At 32.7% G+C, this 26,009-nt stretch overlaps 1 protein-coding gene across 12 annotated transcripts in view; it reads right to left on the bottom strand.

Annotated features, from left to right (window-relative positions):
- The window catches only part of LOC118735646 (NPC intracellular cholesterol transporter 1), a 37,471-nt gene extending 11,677 nt beyond the window's left edge, over positions 1–25,794 (bottom strand). For 4 of the 12 annotated variants that reach the window (XM_036465516.1, XM_036465525.1, XM_036465527.1 and 1 more), the window contains exons 1-7: positions 25,230–25,794; positions 24,045–24,351; positions 6,974–7,144; positions 6,699–6,855; positions 6,551–6,627; positions 2,375–2,596; positions 2,106–2,298 (exon numbers count right to left, since the gene is read on the bottom strand). In XM_036465516.1, the coding sequence (XP_036321409.1) occupies positions 2,106–2,298; positions 2,375–2,596; positions 6,551–6,627; positions 6,699–6,855; positions 6,974–7,144; positions 24,045–24,146 (922 nt within the window). In that variant the 5' untranslated portion in view covers positions 24,147–24,351; positions 25,230–25,794. Of the gene's footprint in view, positions 1–2,105; positions 2,299–2,374; positions 2,597–4,636; positions 4,670–6,550; positions 6,628–6,698; positions 6,856–6,973; positions 7,145–24,044; positions 24,352–24,438; positions 24,542–25,229 lie in introns of those variants that run through there. The other 8 variants (XM_036465517.1, XM_036465518.1, XM_036465521.1 and 5 more) reach the window with 8 other exon arrangements.
- Positions 25,795–26,009: the final 215 nt, after the last annotated feature.

Raw genomic sequence — 26,009 nt, 5'->3', positions numbered from 1 at the left:
CTCGATTAATTCTATGGGGATTTGGTAAAAAAAAATGAAAAATAGTGTTGCCAGAAACATATCTGAAAATTCAAAATTATTTAAAGGTTCAATAAAATAATTAAGTTCCTTCATCCAAACTAAAAGCGAGATGAAAAGATTTCAAAACATTTTTGCACGGGGCTGCCACCTTTATAAAAAATTCAACAACGATTATTAAAAATTTAAGCTTACTTAATGCCACAATATGGGTATCAAATTGAAAGTTTATGCACTCCCAGCAAAGGTTTTCGAAAATACATACTTTAATTCTATAATAAAATTTTTTTTTAAATCATGCTACATGCGGTTAAGTAAAATATGAGTTTCAAGCAAAAAAAATTAAGTTTATCCCCTACATATTTCTGGATAGAGTTGGCACCTATCTAAAAAATTCAAATGAGTGCGATATATCGTCGATATCATGTCAAACTATCAAATGTGCAAAAATGAATATTGCATCATTTCACTTGACTTACATAATTACTTCATCTTAGTAAACAGATAGGTGGAAACCCTATTTAAAAATATGTTAGTCCAAGGCTTATGCGTACACCATTCGTGTGATACCCATATTGTAGTTTTAAATAAGCTTAAATTTTTAATAATCATTGTTCTATTTTTTTAGAAAGGAGCAACCCCGTTGAGAAATATTTGTAAATATCTTTAAACGCTTTTAGTTTTGATAAGGAAACTTAAATATTGTATTGACCTTTGACTTATTTTTAAATTTTCTAATATTTGGCAATCCTATTTTTCAAATTTTTTTACCACAAACCTACAGAAAACATCAAGTGGAATGCAAAAAAGAATTAAGCACATCCAGTGAGCTGTTCGTATGTGATGCGGTAACTAATTTTTGTGTATAACAGATGGGATTATCGGTTACTGGAACACACTTAGTAATATTTTTAAGTTAAATAAGCATCATAGTGTTATTTTTTGAAGACTTCTGAAGGCAAATATAGTCTTATTCGATAAAAAAAAAATATTTATTTTTAGCGATTTTATAGCAATTTTACGAAAAAATGTATTTTCCCCATGTAAAATACATGGGAAACTTCAAAGCCCCGGCGGCACAGGTAAATATTAATCGATTTCAAAATAAAAAAATACGTGTCTCCTTATTTTTGATATTCTTCAGATCTGGGTAGTGGCTGGAGGAAAATTTTGTACATATACCACGTTTATTATGTTGCAGTAAAAAGTCACAATTTGTGGCACTGCATAAAGAAATTGTTGAAAAAACGAATTGCATATAATATGGGCTATCCATTTCGCATCTTTGAAAGCAAAGCACTTACATTTAACATTTGTGAAATGATAGTGTCATTCATAATAGACCTTCTACTAAGGTCTTCCATTTCACAATAAATGCACATGTATATAACGTTTTACAAAGGTACAACGCGCTCAAATTATTAATTTGTCCTATGAAAATTGTGTAATCTTCAGTGGCTGCATCTCGCGTAATACGCAAAGGTTATGCGACACTCGTCCATCCCAGCAAATAATCACCAATACAGTGTGGACGTTCGAAAAGACAGGGTCGGTAATAAATATCGTAAGACCTTTGAATTCTCATTTTGCTCGGTCAATCGAAAACAGCTGCTTTTAGTGGCAGTGTTGACGATGACCCGAATTTTTCCGTTTCCGCGCCGATCTCAGCATTTGGGGCTGTTGCGGCCTACTGCACGAGAAATTCCCAGGAATCGGAATTCTGGAACCCGCCAAGATCCTGCTGTTTAATACTTTTACATTTCCTTTCGATAGACCGTATTAATGTACTTTACTTTTCTTCTCCAATTTTCTTTTCTATAGCATGTGTTTACCTTATTGTAAGGCTAGCCTTACCTGCCTTTTCAGACGTAAAACATTTTCACTTTTTCAATACCGTAAAGTTTCATTAAAATTTCGTATTAATTTAATTAAAAAAAGAAAGGTATGAAAATATTAAAAAAAAATAATTTATATGAGTTAAGCATGCAGTCGCAATTGCCTTCATCAGACCCACCATGTGAGAGATCTCATTTGATTATATTTAAATGCATGCGCCAATATTTTTCTTCGTAAACAAATTAACTTACGTTCGCTTCGCTTAGAGGGAAATAGGCAAACGCCCATGAGAAAGAGTATGGTGCCTACTACAAAGACCGCAGTCATTATAACAGCAAATGCATCTAATCCTGCAATTTTAAATGGTTCACGACGTGGTGGCTCTGGTACCGGTACTGGGCAGGATGCTTCACAATCACTGCAACCACAGGCTGCAGTTTTATTCTATAAAAGAAAAGTTCGAAAATAAATAAAAGTTTTTGGAAAATATTTCATTAGAAAGTAGGTTGGCGCAGCTTACATCAAGTTTTTCATTGCAGGGTGTAGTTTGTGGATCTAAAGGACGACGTCCATCAATTATAGTTGATTTATTTTCATGTTGTATATAGGTAATTTGAAATGGTACATAAACATTATTTTTATCGCCCATGAAGTCAAACCATTTTGTTGGGCTACAACGCGCTGCCATATGACTGCCACACATCAAATCCAAAGCCTTTTGGCCAGTCGATGGTACAGAGACCTGTGGGGGGAAAATATTAAAAAAATAGAAAATACATGAATGGGCATTTTTACTATAGATATGTAGGCCTTATAGATATGCAGCTAAAATTTAGATAACAAAGTTTTTTCCATTTATAAATACATACATATCTAGGGCTTATATTCAATATGACCTATCTGCAGTTTTTACAAAAAACACTTTTTTATGTTAGAACCCAGCTGAGACTTAACTGTCATCACTGAATGCAATTTTAACTTTAAAATTAATTTGTTAATTCTTCTAAAAAACTATATACAAGGTCAGCATAAACCTCATGGATGACGGTTAAGTCCAAGGTGGATCTTTATATAATCTCACTCTTGTGAAAACTGCAGATAGGTCATATTGAATATAATATCTCGATATACTTGTTGATCTTTAATGTACATTACCCGTACCACCTCACAAGTATAGGGGTCGCCTTTTCACATTTTTCGTTGACAACTAAATTCGGCAATATTTTTTTTTTTCTACTGGAATCGAAATATGTTCTTCCTTAGCAGAAGTTTAACGATTTTGGCAGGCTTTAATTTACTGGCATTAGGGTAGTACGTTAGGGAGATAAGATCTGAGATATGGTGGGTTTTTACGGGGTTCTTGCGGTCAATGAGCTTTGGAATAAAAAAAAATTTTCTCCTCGGGACAAGAACATCGATATATCATACTTTAAGATCCGACTGTAAATACCGGAAGATATGTATAACTACAAATGTAAAAGGGAAACAAACTTTAGTCTGGTACGGTTTAATGTACAGCTATTACACTTCACTAAAAAGTGCGCAAACCTAATTTGTTATTGACATTTACATACATATATTTACAGGGCAATTCTGGCAACTGTCTTTCCACTCACCAGTCTTTCGAAAGACAAAAGTGATTCGTAAGAAAATGGTCAATTCTGGCAACTATCTTGAAAGCCCTTCACTATCTATCGACGAAAGACTAATTGAAAGATCTGCTATTGTTATGCTGTTCGCCTTTTAGCAATAAGTTTTTAAAAAATCAAATTAAATAACAATATATATTTACTTTTCTTTTAAAACAATAAAAACTATTATATGAAATAAAATTAAATTAAAAAAGGAAATAAAATAAAATAAAATGAAAATAAAGCAAAAATACAAAAAAAAAATTAATTTAAAGTTAAATAAAAAATATATTTTTTTATTTAACTTTAAATTAGTTTTTTTATCTTTGCTTTTTTTCATTTTTTATTTTTTAATTAAAAAATAATAATCAGAAAAGAAAATACATAGTACTAAAAATTAAATACAATTAAAAAATATATTTTTATTTTTAAAACAAAATCTTAAAATTAAAAGAAAATTAAATTAAAAAAGATAAGATCAGTATGATCCCAAAAATTAACTGAAAAAAAAGACAAAAACAATAAATAAAATAAAAAAATTTAAAAAAAAAATTAACTAGCAAAAGAAAAACCAATTAAATTAAAAAAAAAACAAAGTCAGTTTCTAAAAATTTAACGAAATTAAAAAAATATATCGTTTCTTTTTTAAAACAATGAAATCTAAAAATGAAAAGAAAACTAGTGTAAAAAAGAAAAAAATTTAACTTAGAAAAAAGAAGAAAAAATGCCAACGCCCGACGACACGAACTCGGATCACGAGTGGGGAAAGAGAGAGCATTTTTTCTAAGACTGTTGTGCTAGAATAACAAAAAATTCTCTCGAACTATCTTTAAATATTTTTATCATGCGAATCATCTTGCCATCTGTCTTTCATTTGGCCTACGAAAGACTACTATCTTAGCCGGAATTACCTTGTTAGTATACATACTAAGTGCTTTTAGCTTTGTTCAAAGTACAGAGGAAAACACCTATATACAATGTATGTGTGATAAAAATCTGTTAAAAATATTTTTTATTTGCAATTAAAGGCATACGTTTCCAATTACGCGCTCGTAATCATTTTAATTTCATGCATAAATATATATACGTACATATTTGCATATGTATATAACCACATATGTATGTATGTACAGGCATTCATATGTGCTTACATTAAGGTGGTATACCATTCAAAGATTTGGACTTTTGATCCATCATCTGGCATTTTTAGTTCCCTTTAGCAAAAATTGCCTACGAATCGAAAGTGGAAATAAATTTAAACTATTCCATATAAAATTGGTTAGCTCTAATGCGTCGTATATTAATATACTACGTTGCTTTTAACTGTCTATATATAAATCAATGTAATTATTTTTCTTCAGTGGAAAACTTTGACCAGACATAAATATTATGAAAAAATTAAGTGGAACAGAAGTTGATATCTCTTTTGCGATTTGTGATTGCGATTGCGCTTAAACACAAATACATACATACATAGCATGTATCACTTAGTATCAATAATCTCGGCTGAAAACGGGTTTAGTTTATTTGCTTGTAAAAAGATGTAATGATACGATTTTTGCTTTAGGAGGTTAAATGGATTTATCAGTGACCAAATTTCAAGGTAAGGTTGCCAACAAATCCCACCACATTCCAATCACGAAGCAATATATGCAGAATAAAGTTTGCATAGTAAAACCTTTATTTCCTATTTAGGATAGAGATGCACTTTTGTTTTGATTACATTTAAGCTCGTTTGTGCGAAATCTACGGTACCTATTTTTCTTCGAATTTTAACTTTCGATTTTGATGTGGGAATCGGTTCAAATAATTACAGCAACAAAATTTGATATTTTTATAAAGGTGTCACATTGAAAAATATTAAAAAAAAAATGCCGCTTACTAAATTTTAAGTTCATATGATTTAAAAGCATTTGTAGTGGGAAGTTAGCGCTTCTTTATCAAACAATATTGCTCACTTCGGTCTGTTGTTGTAGCAGCATTAATAATCCCTGCATAAATCGGCTACTCTACCAATCGTTGTCATCCAGCTCAACTAACGACAGGCCCAGGAAAGTGCGTACTGTCTCGACGTGTATTAACTGAGGGGTAACCGACATAACTTTTACGGACATAGCTTCCATGAGCCCGTCTTAAAATAGCATATACGTAGTTTAAAATTTTTGGAACACAGTTTATTTTTTTAGCATAAGGCATACTTTCATTTTGCCACAACTCAATGATGTTTTCTTTTAAAACTGGAATATTTGACTACGGAGGTACACGAGGTATTTTAGGGTTAGCCAGACGTCCTCGATAGGGTTGAGGGAGGAAAGTTTTCGGGCCACCATACTGCATACAAAAATATTCGTCGTTACTCTCTGTGTCAAATATTGTCTCATAAAACCTCCAACAAAATGAAGAGCTCCCCGCACATCAACCGATGGAGTTTTATGCCTAGTTTGATGCACTAAGAAAACAGCTCTTCTCTCGGGTGCCTTCGAACATATTTTACTGCATCAGTAATAAAGTGCAACGTACTTTTATCACTTTTTTTCACACCCTGGTGGCGGCCTCAAAGTTTTTAAATTTGAACTTTCGTGTATGTCTTTATTTTATACGTAGAACAAAATAAATGCGTGTGCCCCATACAAAATTTAGATGTTGATATTTTGAAGGACCACGCTAATACATATATATATTTTTTTTTGTTCAACCGTTTCCTACATTGTTCCAAAATCTGATTCCCTTGTTCCTGTAGCCTTTACAAAATTTCAGTCTCGAGCACATTATTGTTTTTTGTGAAGATTTTTCTGGGGCCGAAAAGATATAATCATTTGAAGTTAGTATTGCAAGATATTTTCTAACCATTCTAATGACAATAGGGGTGTTGACTATTGTATATTGTACATAAGAGGGCGTTAAGTGACCTATTATTATATTATTTTTGTGCAAAACATATGTTACATATGTATACATTGTTACATATGTATACCATTAACACCATTAGTGCCATTAACACTTTTGTAAGTTCTTATCAAAATCTTAAATATTTAGTTTAAAAAAAAAAAGTATCTAAAACTTACCTGTGAACATGATTTGTACGTATTATTTGTGTATGCAGCAGTTATATGTAAATCCAATGCATTAACGTAAACTTTGCCTACATAGATATAAATAGTATTTAAGTGAGACATTGCCTAACAAACCGAGAAATATTGCTACTGAACTCACCATTCGCTGAGATAGCAGTTTCAGCAACTTTCGTAAACTCTGATTGTTTGGGTGAACACGTAAAGTCACATAAATGACGCACAAGATTTGCCATACACGACGGACAGCGCTCGAGAAAATTCGCAGCCAATTTAATATTATCGTTCAGTATTGTAACCTTAAATGAGATAAAAAAATGTATGACGATACAATTAGCAAATAGCACGCTAATAGCACACACACACACGACGAATGAAGAATGTGGTGCGTTGTAAGTCTCCAACAAATGTACATACCTGTTCGCTATCGCAACAAAACTCAGTTACGCCACCGTCGAGCAAATGACTGCATCTTTCTTTAAGTAGCTCCAATCCATCAGCAGGCAGAACTTTCGCAGTTCCATTGTAAACACAATATTGCTTATGCTGATACGCATCACTGTTGCAAACGCCATACCATACGCAGTCCTGAAAAACAAAAATTTTTTTGTTCAATATTTTATTATCTTTATTTGCTGAAGATTAATAAAAATATTTGTATGTACATATTAGTGGTGGGCAGTATCCATACCAAAAGTACTCCGAACTCGATTCTCAAAAGGATCGACCGTACTCGATTTTTAAAAGTATCGGTACTGAGTACTCCAAAGAACTCAGTACTCAAAAAATAACTCGAATGTACTCAGTACTAAAAAATACTCTGTTCTCAGAATCGATTAAATGTACTCAGTATTAAGTGTCGAATAGATACTTAAAAGTACTGTGTTTTATTTACATTTATCGGTATTCAGAAATGATTGTACTCAATTTGAAGTTTCAATAGCTTTCAAGTACAATACTAATTTGAATGAGGTGCTGCCAGATTGTGAAATTTCTACACTACGCATTGAAATATTACAAAGATGTGCATATTTAAAAGAAAGTACTCAGTACTCTCAAAAATATCCGATCATTAAAAGTATCGATACCAAAGAACTCGATCCTCAAAGGTACTCGATACTTCCCAACACTAGTACATATGTATGTATGTTTGTATGGAAACAACATCCGAGTTGGAAACTCTATTTTTAGTAAATACCCTTAAATTGTAAAGAAACGCAAAATATAAGCGTTCGCGTTTGCTTGCAGAAAAAATCAAATTTCTAATGCAATATTCGGAAAAATTTTTTAACGTAAATAGGTTTCAAAAAAGCTGGATTATTAAGATCTGGCTTAAAAAAATGTTCTTCAATTTAGTCAAAAAATTCAATTGTTTCAACTAAGAAAGCTGGTTTTGATTCTCTGTTACTTTGTCATTTACGCCAGAAGCATCCAAACCGGTACCTGTTTGTAGCTGAGCAGTCCCGGGCACGTCAGAAGACATCTCTATGACCCAACGGACGATATACAGACACATCATTTGTACATACATTTGGTAGGAGTGTAAAGGATTTTTGCAAGGCAATTTCGAAAAAAAACCAACGTCTTTTTCGTCAGCTTCCGACCGACATCAAAAAAATAAAAAATAAAAAGTTATTTCTTTAAGCGGTCGCGTCGGCAAGCCATGCCAAACCGCCGAGTGTATTTCTGCCATTAAAAAAAAAGCTTCTCATAAAAATAAAATCGCCATTCGGAGCTGGCGTAAAACTGGGCCTACAGTGCCCTTTGTGAGACAACATCAAGGCGCACGCCACAAATCGGAGGAGAAGCTCGGCCAAACACTAACATGTGTAAGCGCCAATCTGTTCGATATTAGCTCTGATCCAATACTTTTCGTGCAAAATCCTGTAAAAATGTCAAACAGCAAAAGTACTCTCTGAAGTGAGAGTAAAAAGTGAGTAACAACAAAAAGTACGGGAACAAAAAAAAAAAAACATTTTTCCTGTAAAAACGTCAACCAGTGATCACTGGACACTTTTCATGGTTTTACCAGAAGAAAAAGTTCGGGTAAAATCTTGCAACTTCATTCTCTACACAACTCTCCAAAAATCGCTCTCATTTACAGGATTATGGAGGAATTTGGAGTACGGTATCATTTTTCCTGTAACTTCCTGTAAGTTCGTGTAAAAACCTGTAAGTTCATGGAGTACTAGATCAGAGCTACTATTATGAATGTAAACAGGGAGATGGAATCACATGGCTTGGCGAAACTTACACTGTTCACGACATAAAATTATCTGGAAATTCATGGTACTAGACGCAACGATCAAGCTCACGCACATTAACGCTGATTTCGTGATTTCTGTTAAATCCCCCTTTTACTTTTTTTGAAACATCGTATTACGTAGAAAATCAGATATTTTGCCCAACTCTGCTCCTGACTGACCCATTAAATCCCGCACATTCCATTTTTTCTTACCCTCTTACATATTCCAAGGTGTTGCATACTTTCAACCTTTGCCTTTATTTATATTCCAGCGCAATTCCGATCTTATCACGCCATATGAGCGAGAACAAATAATACATACAGTCAGCGTCAAATATATGCATACCCTGACGTTTTGCCGATTTTATTTATTTATATTTTTCATATTTTTTTATTATAATATATGTAGTTCATTCAACAGCGAAAACGACAAGAATAATTTTATTTTAATTTCACACACAACTCGGGGGAAAAATGCAAGAAATACTAAGAGACTTGCATCGAAATTTTGCTTTGTTCAACTCGATTTCTTAGAAAATTTGGAGTATGCAGTTTTGTCGCCCATTAAATTTTAGTATAATCAAGAGCAAGTTTCAAAAATTTTCGTTGATTTTTGATTTTTTTTTTTTTTGCCGAGGGTGTTTCGCAGTTTCTTCCTTTAAAATAAGAAACATTTTTTACGGAAAATAGAAACAGATAAAATCGTCAAAACGTCAGGGTATGCATATATTTTTGATGCTGGCTGTATATGTAGTATGCAAGTATGTACATTAGGCCGCACCGGAAAAAAAGTTCGCCGCACACTCTTGTGTCCTAAAGTATTTTTGCTAGGCAATTTCGATTCTTTTTGCGAACGTGGGGGTCTTTTTACATTTTTCGTCATATTTTCGGCATTTACAGTCGGATATTAAAGTGGTATATATAGCGTTGTTCTTGCCTCGAGGAGACATTTTTTTTTTGTTCCAAAGGTCATTAACCTTAAGTAACCCGTTCTACACAATCATATGTTTTTCGCGATTGCAAATTCTTGCTGGCTAAAATTTGTCCAGCAAAAATTTGCAACTTCTCTCCAGGACACCGTCACTTTACTCTCTTGAGTGATGGATAATTTTTTGCTCTGCACGACCGCGATTTGCGTAAGAATCATGATAGTTCGTACAAATTCGTAAAAATCTTTTTCTCGACGAACAGAACTAATACTTTAAACTCAGCGATGTACGGCAAATTTTTTTTGTTTGAAAAAAAGTTAAAACCCAGCATCAAAAACCGCATTACTTAAACATAATCGTGGTACAAAGCTCAATAACAATATTTTCCAATCCGTCCACCTCGCGTAAATCTTAGTAGTCTTACCGAAATATTTTGGCGCAAGTCTTAAAATATAATAGAATTTATAATCCTAACGGGAAAACAGTACCGATTTTTTTTTTTTGGAAATGGAGTGATGCAGTCTAATGTACATAGATATATACGTATGTATCAAACGGCCGTTTTATTATCTTTTACACGTGACCATCAATGAATTTCTGTAACGACTAAGCATTCCGCTTTGTATCATTCTTAAAATCGCTGTCATTTTAATAAGACACATCGAGCCATTTTAAAAGTAAATCGCTCGTTTTTTTATTATTAGTTGGGTTTTAAATGCAAATAATAGCTACGGTCTTTAAATAATATTAAACAATCGTATAGCACTACGTGTCTCATTAAAGTGGCTTGATAAAAGTATCCCGTCTCAATATGTAGTTTACATTCCACCTTTTTTCGCAATAAGCTCTGCTTCTGCTTCCTAATTTTTTTTTTTTACGTAAAAATATTACGTACCACAAACGGATTTGAACTTTGGCTGACCTCCTATCAAGTATGACAGATGTGAATTTACTCTCATCAATGGTCAATTCATACACTTTTTTAATTGAATATTCAGCATTAATTCATACAAACGCGATCATAAATGCAATCAATTTAACGCAAGTTTCAATTTGAACTACGTAGTATGTAGGTAAATATGTATGTATGCGTATTAGGCTGGTCCAAAAAGAGTAAAGTCGGAATCTCAATGCTCTCACCCCCTAGGATTGTCCTATATGGAAAAAAGGATACTTCTATTTTTTAATTTTGAAATCCAAAAATATTTAAGAGGTCGCTCAAAGCGCTCAAAGTTTCCCATGTATTTTATATGGGAAAAACGGCCTTTCTCGGTTTCCTTGAAAATCTATATTTTTCGATCGGACAACTCAGGTTCTCTTCAGGAGACTTTCATTAGTAATACCCACATATTTATTTAACCATTTTTTAATACTAACGATTTTTTATTGGTCCTCCCATTGCATTTTTCGTAGTATTTGCGGGTTTTTGGCGGACCTATAAATTATAGTTACTATGAAAAATTTGTTAAATAAACAATTGGGTATTATTATTGGGAATCTCCTGCAGAGCAACAGAGTTATCCGATCGAAAAATATTGAGCTTTAAGAGTTCTATACCATTTCAAGGAAAATTTGTGTTTTTCCCATATAAAATACATGGACAACTTTGAGCGCTTTGAGCGCACTTTAAATATTTATTGATTTCAAAATAAAAAATGGGTTTATTTTTTTTTTTTTTTTTTTGTATAGAAGAACCCTAGGGATTGAGAGCAGCAAAATTCCGACTTTACTTTTAGACATGCATTTTTGGGCGACCCTAATGTCTATAGATACAAAGATGCCGACATAATAAGACTAAATAGCATAAATGGAGTGCACACGCACCAACTACACGGCTGAATGAAGGTTCATATGGCACGCGATCTTCGAAAGTATATTAACTTGAAATTTCACATTTCACAGAAAATACATAAAAAGTATTTCAGCATAGAACATACATATAATTAGATTTTTGCGGTATAGATTAGAAACAAATATCTTTTATGCATACATACATATACATATGTATACGAACTGTGTACAATTTTAGTACATATGTAAGTACTCCAGCATCAAAAAATTTAAAAATTTTAAATTTTGAATTAATGCCTTTCTGCACGAACTTATTATACATATTCATACATACATATCTACATATGTACATATATATATATCCTCAGAATTTGAGCAGGAATTCATTTAAGTACCACTCAAGCGACTCGCGAAAATAAAAGCCATTCAAAAATTTGCGATTTGCAATAAGTAAAGAAACTATGTATGTATACACGGACAAGTACATTTGTGTGATGACCAATTTACAACAGAAATTTGTGTCCCCAATTTAAGATGATAGCATTTTGAGGCAAGGAGAGTACAATTTTACGAATTTTAATAAAACATAAACTACAAAACTATTTAAAAATGAATTTTGCAGCATCTATAAAACATTAAAAAAATCCTCTTGAATTACCCAAGTTTCTGTGCGAAAACCCAGACCATGGTACCGGAATGGGAACAACGGAAGTATCCTAGCAAACTTTGGGCAGGCAGGCTACTGCACTACATCGTTACATTGGGCCTCAGCTCCGAGGTTTAGAAAGCGACAACGCCGCCGACGATGAGGTTGTTTTGTCACAACTAGGCAACATCGGAAATTCACAAGCATCTTCATTATCTATGGTGACTTATCGGGACAAGCGGCAGAAGAAGGCAATAAGCGAATGTCAAAAAGGCCAGCATGGGCTATTTGTTCGGCTACAGGTATTAATACAGCGTCAATTGACCAACCCACAGGCTAACAGGAAAGGGAGAAACGAAGAGAAGAAAAATATTATATTAGACGCTTATAAAAGAATCGAAAAGTCCAAAGGATAGCCTCAAAAGGTTACGGCTTTCGAAAAGAGCACTTTTAATCTTAAAATAAGGGGTTACACTACCCCAAAAAAAAATAAAACTTGTGAAGATTTATTTTTCGTTTAGAAAGTTCGACATACTTTTAAGAATTGTTTAAGCGCTTTCCCATTTCGAAATTCAACGGACTTTAGAAGTTACAGCAGTTAGAAGTGGGAATGGAAGCAAGGCGCCGAAAGGCGATACAATTTTATACCCGAACACACTTCTGCACAAATGCTCAGAATGAAAAGAGAAATCGAATTAATTAAGTACCCGTATGTCTGGATGTCTTTCTGCCCGTCCACTTACAAGATAACTTGGGTAAAGCATGAGATATCTCAATGAAATTGGTTACATATCGCACACCGTCTTCAAAAGAGTCACAACTCAAAATAAGTCGTTTGTCAGAAAATGCGCATGATAATCATATGGGCAAGGCGACATTACCTTAGGTTTTTTTTTTTAACAAATTATAACAAAAATTTGCTCCAGCTTTTGCTGAAAGGTAAATAAAAGCTCTGCGTACATTTCTAGGGCATAATCTCAAAAATGCCAAATTTTGAGTTGTGACTTTTTTTGAAGACGGTTGCCCTTTATCCAAGGTAGGTTAGTGTTGAAAATGGGCGAAATCGGCGGTAACCACGCCCATCTCACATATAACGGTAATTTACAGAAATACGAAAACTGCAATAAATTGGTAGCTACCGAAGCTACTTCACTCAAAAGCGATGGTTGCAATAGTCTCTAGGCAATAAATGAGATTGTTATAATGCTTTGGGGAATGGACGGGGCACCACCTATTTCTGAGATCTACAGTTTACCAAAATAAATAGTCATTGCCCTTGGTACAGAAAATAAATATACTGAAACCAGGGACCGAACATAACAGTTATTGAGGAAAACTGTCATGGAAAAATTCACAATGAAGGAAATGTTCTACAACTAAGTGATTCATACCACGCGGTTCCTTTTTACACCGAGACTCAAATTTGAAAATCAGTTTTTATGCAAAATTAAAAAAAAAATAACAATTATTTTTGTTTTTTATATTATATGTTTTAGATAACAGTTATTGAAGACTTTTATTTATAAAAGTCATCAATAAAAATCAGTCAGTGACTTTTACTTTTAAGAGTCATCAATATAAATCAGTCACCGACCTTTATTTTTAAATCATTCGTATAAAAGTCATTAGCATTTAAGAAGGTGTTAGGAAACAAACGCCTTACTATGACTTATACAAATGACTTTTATAAGTATGATTTAAAAAATAAAGGTAAGTGATTTTTATCTATGATTTTTTTATAAAAAAAAAGTCTTCGATAACTGTTATCTAAGACATATAATTTAAAAATCAAAAATAACTGTTATTTGCAGATTATTTAGATAAAAATCAAAAATAATAGTTATTTTGGATTTATAAAATAAACGGCAGAGATAATGGTTATTTAAGGAGTAATTAAATAAAAGGCAAAAAATAATTGTTAAAGAGCGTTGTTTTTAATAAAAGTTGCAACTGTTATGGTCCCTGGCTGAAACTTTTTTTAAGTCGGCTAAAATTACGCCCACTTCCCATATAGCGGTAAATTTTAGACACACGGGAACTCGGATATTTCAATAACTTGAAGTTAATACTTACAACAATCCCTTAACAAGAAATAAAATTATTATAGATTTTTAGAAAATAGGCGTAGCACCACCCACTTATGACTACATAGAGTATATCGGTAAGCGCTTTATCGATTTCTATCAGACTTGGTCCAATTACTTATACTATTTTCTATTAAGTACTTTCATAAATTAGAAAATGTTTAAACCGACTTCAAAAAAGGAGAAGTTTATCAATTCGTCGCAATATTTCTTTTAATTTAATTTTTTTTTATGTATGTTACCGCATAACTCTGGACTACTTTAACCGATCTATAATTCTTTATTTATATTAAAGATGGTAGCTCAAGGGTGGTCCCATACTAATTTGGTTTGCATCCGATCATTGCATCATGAAGAAATTAATGGTAATCTAAAATTTTTATATGAGAATTGAAGTCGGTTTTGTTTTTTGCTTAAAAATAACTTGTTTTCTTTTAATTCTCAGACAATAACCGATTGAAAATCTTTTACAACATCTTAAAACGAGGGGACTAATGGATGACTCATGTTACTTTAATTACTTTACTAATTTTCTAACTTCCATATCTGTGTCACCGGCATACCAATATCAGCAACCCGCAAAAGTAAATAATAAGTGGATATTTACACGCCTACGTCACTAATATGAATGTACATACATATGTTGATGAAGTAGAATGTTGAATCATTTTCTTCCAGTGATAAGTAATGAAGGATAGCAAGCAACTTGACTAATGCGACCTTCCACTTCCAGTCAACTGCTACTCATTGCATATTTTTTCTGGACTAAACTTTTTTGTTGTACTCTAATATTAAACACATCCATTAGTTACTTAAACGAAACTTAAGGATCGCATCCCCATCATTCTTTATTCTTTACGTCATTCGCAAGTGGCTGGTTAAAAAGTGCGATTTAAGGTATTTAGACTACAGCCACGCAAACGCCCATATTAGAAAATGTGTTGGGATAACTGCACCACATCAAACTCTATACAGCTGCAACAGAGAGGCTCCGGTGCGATATTTATAGATCGATTATCGATAGCAATCGAACTTCAGTTGCGTTGCTAGTTGCCAAAACGATATTACAGATAGCAACTGGCAACTTTCAACTGACACTTGCAGTTGCTACAAAGTGTGTATACAGGCGACTACATTTTTGTGGTTGCTGGGAATGTTTTTGGAGCTTATTTAGGAGCACAAATTGAAAAGTGTGTCATATATTTTACTTTTTAATAATTTGAACGATACTAACATTTTGCAATGCAGTTTCCTTTTACAGAATATGGTGAAAATAACAAAATAATAACTTGAAATTTTAGTTCCTGTGGAGTACGCCCTTTGGCGAAACAAAAGCGATGACTGATTGCAAATTTTTGCCTTTATCGACTGCAGTACGTCCTTTGAAACTACCGACACACCATGTTTTCCAAATTGCAGTCATTGCTGTGGCACTTCCTTCTGCGAAAAAACGAAGAGGTGCGCAAGCTTTTATGAGCGGATGTATTGAAGTTGAACGATGAGGTTCATCTGTTTATTAACCAATTATACTACAGCTCCTTTTGGAAGTCCTCAATATGCTTTGAAAATGAACACAAAACGATAATAAAAGAAAAACCTCGAAAGCATTTACTTTTGATTACAGTGCTCGCGGTAGCTCTAGAGGATTGGATTTATCCGTTAAATGTCGCCTGATTGAGGCCGCGTTCATGCACTTCTCTTCCTATTAAATAAATAATTGTGATGAAGTTAGCTTTATTGCTGTCTTTTCTTTAAAACTCTTTATTTTAATAATTTAATTTTACTCGCACAGCTTGTTTACAGCCGCTTGCTGGTTATCGCACTGTCAAATTTCGATTATCGATAACTCTACAGCAACTTACGATAGTTGCCATTCGTAATACAAATTTTCTTTACAGTTGCGTTGCCAGCCGGCAACCGAACTGTGGTTGCGTTGCTATCCGTAATCGACGCATAAGTTGCTATCGCACGCCGAAGAAAATCCCTTGAACGCCTCCCGTTCACCCTGTGATAGAAAATCCTTGCGATTAGACATGGTTTTCTCTTAGTGCTCGCTGAGCTTATCCGAAGTCCATCTATCTAACACCGAACGGCGATTGTAACTTTATGAGAAACTGTTTTTCATCGCAGATACACTCGGATGTTTTCCATTGCCTACCGAGGGGCGACCGCTATAGAAAACACTTTTGTTTTTATTTTTTGATGGTGGTCGGAAACTGGGCTCGAACCCAGGCCTTGCGACCGATCGAAAAGAACCGAAAAACTGGATTTCAAAAGCAACGAAAAACGGTTCCGGAAGAACCGGAAAACGATCTCGGAATAACCGAAAAAATAAGTAAAAATAAGCGAATAACAAAGTTTTGTTCGGTTCGAAGCACTATATCATGTAGCCGCCATATATACCCGATTTGGCTGACTTAAATCAACTTCGTTGTTTTTGATGCTATCGACGTGAAACTCGGTTTGGTTAAGTAATTTGGAGTTCTGAGTTGACCTAAAAATTTGTTTTCTTTGGATACTATGTTATGCTAGTTTTCTTCCTCATCTTTGACCCCTTCAAATCCCTGTCAGTTGTATATATTTAGTTAAAATGATTTCGCACACTGATGGAAATTCATAAAAAAAACTATGAAGCAAAACATTTTCAATAACGTATAGATTAAATGTAAATAATAAGATGTACATACATATTGCGGAATGGAAGTAAATAATAAGCACTAAAAAATAAACGCTTACAAAAAGTAGTAGACTTTCGCGAACAAGTATTAAATTTACGACTTGACTTAAGTATAAAATCTACGAAAAAATAAACAAAGCGAATCACAAATAAATAAATAAAAGAACTGTTTAAACAGATCAAAAACAAGCACTAAACCAGAAGATTTCCACAAAGAAATATACATACATACATACATATGTAAGTACCCTGCAAACCATTTTTTCAGAGTATTCTGAATTGTAGAGAAATTTGAAAGAATTCGTAAAGATCTCATCCGATTTTTTGTCGAATTTTCTAAAATGAAATAAACTGTGCACACTTCGATTCCTTTACGAAATTTCGGAAGAAAATCGGTAAAGCAATGAAAATAATGCTGCTATGTGAAGAATTTCTTGCAGAATTTTTTCAGAATTTTCTTTATTTTTCATACAGAAATTTCTTTACGAGTTCGTGTCAACCCCTTCATACAATTTTCTTTGAAGATTCGTAAAAAACTCGTTACAGAAATGAGATACTCCTAAAGATTTCGTTAAGATTTCGGAAACTTTGGTTTGCAGGGTACATTAGGCCGTACCACCTTACAAGCAAACAAAAAAGGTTCGCCGTACACCCCTGAGTCTTGAGGTATTTTTGCAAAGCAGTTTAAAAAAATTGTTTTTGGCCAAACCTAGGGGTCTCCTTTTTACATTTTTTACTGACACCTACATACAGTGGTGGAAAAATAAATAGGGACAAGACATTTTTTCAAATTTTTTTGAGTATGTAGTTTTATAGCCCATTAAATTTTAGTAGATTGAAGTGTAAATTTTAAGCTGCTAAAAAATCGCGTTGATTTTTGGCAATTTTTTTAAAGCACTTTCTTCCAAACAAAGTATGTTCGAAGTTTTTTTATGGAGAAAAGTGCGCAATACATTCAGAACACAAATTATCAAAAATCGATACGATTTTTAGGAGCTTCAAACTTGCACTTTATTCTACTAACATTTTATGGGCCAGTTAAGTTGAAAATTTAGATGCAATTTTTCAGAATTTTTACAATTTTTGCACAAAGTTTGAAATATGAATTTAAATGGTTTATGTTAGATAATAAGCTATGCTTTTATAAAAAAAAAAATAATAATAAATATTAAATAAACAAAAGAGAAATAGGAAAAATTTGTTAAAATGCCGTGTCCCTATTTCTTTTTCCACCACATTGCAGTCGGCATAAAAATAAATTTTCTAAATTAGTTCTACAGGAATAATCGTTATACTTCCTAAACAAAAGTTGAATGGTTTTTGTTGGGCTTTATTTACTGACATTAGGATGGTACGTTAAGGCGATAAGAACTGAGATCTGGCGTGTAAGTACATACTAGAACGGGGTACTTGAGGTCAATGAACGTTGGAATAAAATATCGTCTCCTCAAGACAAGAACATCGATATATCAGACTTTAAGATCTGTAAGACTGTAAAAGTCGAACAAATTACGAAAAAATTAAAAAGGCAACCCCTAATTCCGGCAAAAAAAAAAAACCATTTTCGAAATGCGTCTTGCAAAAATACTTTTAGACTGAGGAGTGTAGAGCGAACTTTTTTCTGGTACGGTCTAATGTGGAAATGTGCATGAATACGTGTAAACATACTACCTACATACGAATATAATATAAAATTTTTATTTTCACCGATGCCGATGCCTTCGAACGGATATGACATAGCTTTATTTTAATTTTTCTCTTCGTAAATTTATCTTTTTTTTGAAAAGGGTGTTGAATTGGACATGGAAAGCAATTTTTGAAATTCTAAGCTGACGCAGATAGCTTTCGTTTTTTTTTTTGTTTTGGTTGAACCTACTTTTATGAATTATTCAGTTAACACATTACTTTAAGCAAAAAAATGTTATTTGTTCCTTTGCAGGATTACATATAAAATAAGCTTAGAAATTTACAATCCACATTTGCATTGTATAAATTTAAGAAATCAAAGTATTCGAATTACAAATCAACTGATTTAAGCCAAACCGAGGTTTGGCTGACGACATAGTTTTAAATTTACTTCAACATGGACTAAAAAAATATATTTTTTTTTATCCTAAAGTCTTGAACATTACCTACGCATGCATTTTTTCATTTGCATTTACAGGATGGGATTGAATACATATGTTGATATGTATGTACATATGTATATTTGTATGTATGTAGTAAGCGCGTTTGCTTGGCTGTTCAAATTTTTGATTGCTACGATTTCCAGTACGAACTGACCACTCAGCATTTTAATGAGTTTTTTGATATGAAGTCAGTAAATATGTAAATATTATGTACATAGGTGTAGGTATGTACGTACATACATACATATATATGTAGACATTGACTAAAATCAAATTCAGCAAAAAAAAAATATTGTATTTTATATAAAATTTCTGGAAGAACTTCAGCAGGAGCAGCTGCGGGGTTTCAGCTGGAAAAAAGAAAAAGTACAAGTACAATATTTCGACCAGATTTGTGTAGTTTTAAATTTTAACGGGCTGATAAGTTTAAAATTGATTGGTACAACCGGACTTGAAACTAAGAAAAAACATGTAAATTCAAATTGTGTGCAAAAATTAAAAAAATTCCACGAATTTTCATCCCAGTTCCAAGCATTTTAACTAGAATTTCTAAATGAATTTGTGATATGCAGTTTATAGCTCATTAAATTCTAGTACAATAAAGTGCAAGTTTGAAGTTGCTAAAAAATCGCGTCGATCTTTGATGTTTGATGCAGAAAACTTCAAAAAAGTGCAACAAATTTTCACCTAAGTTTCAAACTTTTTTCTCGGAAGTGTTAGAATTTTTTTGAGTACACAGTTTTTTAGCCACTGCAATTTTAGTCTGATAATGTGCAACTTTCAAGTGGCTACGAATTACCGTTAATTTTTTTTAATTTTTTTTGTCGCATTAGCTTCCTTCCATATAATGAATAAACTCAATTTATTTGTATATGGAAGAAAACCGCAACATCCTTGGCGAAAAAAATTCTAAAAAATCAGCGGCAACTTTTAGCCACTTGAAACTTGCACATTATCAGACTAAAATTGATCGGGCTATAAAACTGTATGTTCAGAAAAATTCAAACACTTCCGAGAGAAAAGTTTGAAATGTAGGTGAAAATTTGTTGCACTTTTTCGAAGTTTTCTACAAATTGTTAATCTTGGGTTTGTATGGGGTTTGTTATAGAAAGAACTGTATTTTAATTGAAAATTCTCAAATATAAATAAATAAACATAAGTTGCACACAATATCACTTTGAAATGGCGTGCTATAGATATGACCGATACTGTACATATATGTAGGTAGGTGACTCAACAGAGATAAGACGATGCTGAATTAAATGAAACAAAAGGCTGCCCATGCGTATGCGCATATATAAATATAGTACCCCCTCGGTAGTCGAGACTGATTAAAATCAGTCGTTGTTGCGATTACCGAATATCTTTTATAATAAAATAAAAGAGAAAATTTAATAAAAGGTCATATTTGGTTTGGAATTCACTGTAATCGGAGACCGATATAAAGCAAAAAATTTTAGTTATTTTTTTTTTTTTACTTTTATTATTTTGAGCAAATAATACCGATTACTTCTGCTTTTTTATTTTTTTAAGGCTAAAATAAATGTTAAAATTTGCCTTTTATTTTTTTGAGCAGAAAATTGTCGGTAATTTTTGGCTTTTATTTTTCCAGGCAAAAATAAAAGTCAAAGTTTCAAATCAAGTATTCCAGAGTTGTGTATATTCGAGTATGATAGTTTTGAAGCCCCTATCTGGATTCTAATAACCCCCTAATACACAAATACCAGGGTTAGATCAAATATAAATATGTATGTATGTATATGTTATCGGTCTCGGATTGTAATACATACATACTTTGTTGTAACGAGACACAGGGCCGTATGCATAAAACCTTGGCAAATGCTTTTTCTTAAAATTTCAGAGCAGTTTAAGCTTAAAAAATTTGCAGAAAAATATTTTTAAAAAAAATGTTCAATGGAATCACAGTAATGAGATTTTTGCTGCTGTTTTTAACTTATTTCGAAGATCTGTTTAAGAAAAACTTGAAGAGCTGGGCCAAACTTTACCGACATAGACTTGTGAGGTAGGAGTGGAAAGGTATTTCCTAGCCTTTTTATTTCATATACCAACACATCTTAATTCCACATGGAATGTGGCTCATTTTGTCTTACCTTTCTTTTTCATGCTTTGAATGAGCTTATTTGCAAAGAAATAAAAAGGTTGAGGAAATTCTTTTCCAATGATACTTCATAAGTCTGAATCGATAAAGTTTAGGCTGAGGTTTTCTTAAAGCAGTCTTTGAAAAGAGTTCAAAAACAGCATCAAAACTCTCATTACTGTGATTCCGTTGAAATTTTTTTTTCTGCTCATTTTTAAACTGACCAAACAGTATCTAAGGTGATTTTTTGCAAAAAATACTTTAAAAAACTGTTTTTATTCACAAAAAAAATCAATTTTTTGGAGGTATTTTCAAATCAGTCCAGCTGACGTAAATCTTAATATTCTTCCGAAATATTTCGGTGAAAGTCTTAAAATATAATAGATTTTATAATTCCGGTGGAAAAACAGTACCGATTTTTTTTTTTTTTTATGGGGAGTGATGCAGTTATTGAATTATATATAAGCACAATAATAAACCGAATCTTGATAAACTACAAACGCAAAAACAATGGGAATTCCCAATTTACTATAAAGGATGAGCTCTGTAAAAATTGCAGTCTTAACATTCCTAGTAGGTATGTACATAAATACATGTATATGTACATATGTATATACTATCCGATAACATCAATTGTTTATTGAAAGAGTGTGTTTGGAAATCATTAAAACTAGTTTGTTAGTAGTATATATGTACATACATATCTACTAGGGATGCCAAAATATACGGAACAGTTTGATCTCGGTATTTCGGGATATTGTTTAAGTAATTCCGGGAGTAAAATTCAATAACTGAAAGCATTTAAAATTTAATATAAACGGTGTGTAAAAATCAGATATTTATTAATTTAGGTAAATTTTAAAGTAATAAATTTTTTTAATTGTAGGTACGTATTTAAAAAACCATGTGACTAAGGAACGCATACATCACAAATAACAATAGGTGTGTACTCGTATTGAGAGAACAAAAATTCTCCAGCAGAAAAAGTTCTGAGAATTTAGAAGCATTCGCTCTCAAAGAGACGAAATATCAGCAGAAGTACTTGCACAGTTGCCACTGGTGATTAATTTGGCAATTTATTTTCTGCTTGGTGCATTTTCACCCGATTTGGCATTTTATACAATTGAATCGTTTTGGATAAGAAAAACCTTTTTAAAAAACGAATTAATTATATCGGAATGAATAAGTTATTTTTCTCATAATTATTTCTGATATCACATGGGGACGCATTACAAACAAGAGTATCTCCTCCAAACACCCATCTTAGATCCAAAAAAATGTAAAAGAGTAAGTTTAAAATTATAAAATTTTCATTTCAACAATCAACCTACCAAAACCGAAAACTTCAGCAAAAAACATTTCAGCATGCTTCATTTAAATCTATTTTGGTATATTTAAAGGAAAATTATGGTACAAACGAAAAATGTCATACGGCAACCATAGTCAGCACGCACTAAAGTAAACAAACTGGAGATTAATAGCAAATTAACGAAAAATACACTCAACAAACGTTGTGCTTATTAAATTTACGCACTTTTTAGTTATACACTAGCATTAATAATAAAATTTGCAATAAATAACTCAAAAAGGCCATATTTTCTTTTGTTTATTTACAAACATGTGTTTGTGATCAGCTGATTTTCTTACTTGCAAGTTTTAGCTGGGAAAAATCCCAGCAGAAATTTGCAGCTCTCCTTCACATTTCGCTCTCTCAATTTCCCCCACTTTGCAAGTTTTTTGGGTACGAGAACGCAAAACCAGTAAAAGTTTTCTAAAACTTTAGATAGTTGGGCGTACGAGTACACTCCTAATGTAAATACCAGGTACTTTTGAAAGTAATGATTAATAAAAAAAAAAACATTAAACAAAATTATTCAAAGACACATTCTCTAAATATGTTTATTCTACTCCAAAAAGATGTGCCGGGAGGCACAATTTACTCGAACTTTTGAGGGTGAACGGGTCACACGGACCCCAGATTCGGATTCAGCGGGTCAAAATACATAGCGGTAGGTGGGTCTGGTTAAAAGCAAACACCAATTTTTTTGTGTCGGTGTTGTTATTATTGCACTTAAAATATGTACGTAAGTGCAGCAAAGTATTTAAATTGGAGTCTTCTAATCTTGACCAAAACTTGATACATAAAAAACCTGCTGATGAAAAGCATCTTTCGGCCTCAAGACTTTAAGGCTGAACTGGTAGTCATTAGCCATTTGAAGATAATGACCCGATCTCCTCCATTACAAAATATTTGAACTTATTTTACTTACCATCACGTCGGATTAATTATAAATTTTTCGAATTGAGGAAGTTTGGGTAGATTGATTTATAAAATTATGTAACTTTTCCTTTAAACATTCTGTTTGGTTTACATTAGCGACTCTATGAGTACATTCATAAAAATCTTCCAAAAAAAGGCTCAGGCTGCAATTTAAAAAGTAAAGTTTCAAGCTTTTTGTTAACTGTAGTTAAAACGGCATTTTACAAAAATCATACTTCAAATTCATAAACTAGTTTTTACTAGGTATTAATTCGATATTTCAAATTTTTCGTGATGAATGGTAGCGAATCCCGGGATTTTCGGGACCTCAAAAACACCGGGATCCCCGGACCTCTAGATTGGTATCCCTAATATGTACCTATTTACTAGGTACAAGTTACACGGTCTATTAACCGCTATTAGGAAATAATTAACTATATTTTCATTTTTTTTTGCGACATTCCCATTTGCCTTTGCTAATGTCATCATATTGTATCTATCTAGCGAAATATTTGTTCAATCTTGTTCATTTGTCCTATTAATGCCAGCATTTCTACCAATATAATGCCACCACTACTTATGCATTTCATACACTGCGAATATTTTTTTCTTAATTGATGTTTACTCACCTGCAAACTTCCAGCGAATAGATTTGTCAGCACAACAGCAAATAGAAGATAATTATATCTTTGGGTGCCACATCTGCGTTTACTTTGTGTAACTTGCTCCATTGCAATCTTCACTCTCACTTTTTTGTTTTTTTTTTTTTTTTTTTTTGTACACAGAGTAGCCGCCGGTATTCTACTCGGCAGAAAATCTCCGCGGAAATCAGTATCGCCCCAATGTATATGGCAAATAAAAAATTTTAACTGCTCTCTTAGTAGGTGCAACGGGGGCCAGTACAATACACGAAGTGCATATAAATTCCATTAACTGCTATAGTAAATACATACATGATAAAAAAGGAAGGTTTTTTCACTTCGAATTTTTTGGCGGATGTTGGGATGTTTGAAGTAAGCTTACTTCATTTGTATTAAAAACCGGTTTATTTGCGAGGTTTACGTGTTTACGAGGCAATTAAGCGTTTAAATGAATACACATAATTTTTTTGTTTTTTCAGATGACCCTACAGAAGTTTAGTACGATATGCATACGTATTAAAAACATATATACAAACAAAAATGCAAATTTACTTTGCAATATATGTAGGAGATAATCGCATATTTTTATGTATGTATGTATATAGCATATATGTATATTTATATTAGACTACATCACTCCCCATACAAAAAAAAATGGTACGGTTTTTCCATTGGATTTATAAAATCTATTAGGTATATTTTAAGACGTCCACCAAAATATTTCGATAAATAATAAGATTAAGCGAGCTGGACCGATTTGAAAATACCTCCAAAAATGGAGTTTTTTATGAATAAAAATGGTTTCTTAAAGATGTTTTTTGAAAAAATCCCCTCATAATAAATTTTGTAATCCCGTCGGAAAAACCGCAACTTTTTTTGGTGATGCGGTCTAATGTATATACTATATACACATGTATTTGCGTTTATGGAATTGCTAGTCCTTACCCAGAAATTGAAAATAAATCTTATTTATGCTGTCTAAAAATAATTAAATCTTTTTATTTAAAAGATTCAACAAATTCGAATTAATGTCCTTCCCATAAAAGTCGTTTAACAATTCTGTATACCGGCATCCTAGCACAGGTATCTCGTGTATGTCTCCAAAGGCCGTTGAAAAAATTTAATGGAAAATTGCAATCTGGTAGCTATATTTCGATTAAAATGTCATAGTACCTCCAAAAGTCAAGTGGAACCATGATTCATGAAGTGGAACTACCTTCTTTTATTATATCATGTGTAAATATGTTTATACACTTGCCCAGCGCCCTGCCGTCAACACACAAACAAGATATATACATATATCCAACGCTTAATTTAATATAGTACTATTGTAAAATGCATGAACGATCTGCCTATGCACAATTTTTTATACTCTTATAAGTTTGCGTTTTTTTTTTCAGTCTTGAGGATGTGGAATGCTTCGCAACGAAATATAATTTTTTCTGTCCGTGAAATGACCATACACGAAAAAATTACTTGCATAAATCGATAATACGGTGCGGCTCGTCGAGGTCTCAATTTGCGTAGCACTCGTTAAACACTCCAAATATCAACTATATATAAGCGTTTGAAGGACTTTCCAAGAGTAGTATGTTTACACTTTTATAAAATTAATTTTCAATAACATTTTGCAATCAAATTGGAAAATAAAATCACAAAAATCACTGATTCCGCAATTATGAACCAAAGAGCAGCTTATAATCGAGACGTTTGCTTTTATCATACGAAACTTTTGTTCACCTTGCTTTTGTTATGAACAAATTCACCACAATTGCTGATTAGCTGAATAAAAACTGTCAAAGTCAGCGTTGCCATATTTTATTTTATTTATTTAGTAACGCTACGGCCACACATGCTACTTGTACGCTGCAAGTAAATAAAGCGAAGCGCACATTAGTGCAAATCTGACGTTGCGAATCCGCAGAACTAAAAGTTACAACAATGATAGTCATA

The sequence above is a fragment of the Rhagoletis pomonella genome, unplaced genomic scaffold (genome assembly GCF_013731165.1).
Source record: "Rhagoletis pomonella isolate Grant_MI unplaced genomic scaffold, Rhpom_1.0 Rhpom_scaffold_00003, whole genome shotgun sequence".
Taxonomy (NCBI): domain Eukaryota; kingdom Metazoa; phylum Arthropoda; class Insecta; order Diptera; family Tephritidae; genus Rhagoletis; species Rhagoletis pomonella.
The sequence above is the reverse complement of the archived record's forward strand: the minus strand, read 5'-3'. Positions and strand labels throughout refer to the sequence as shown.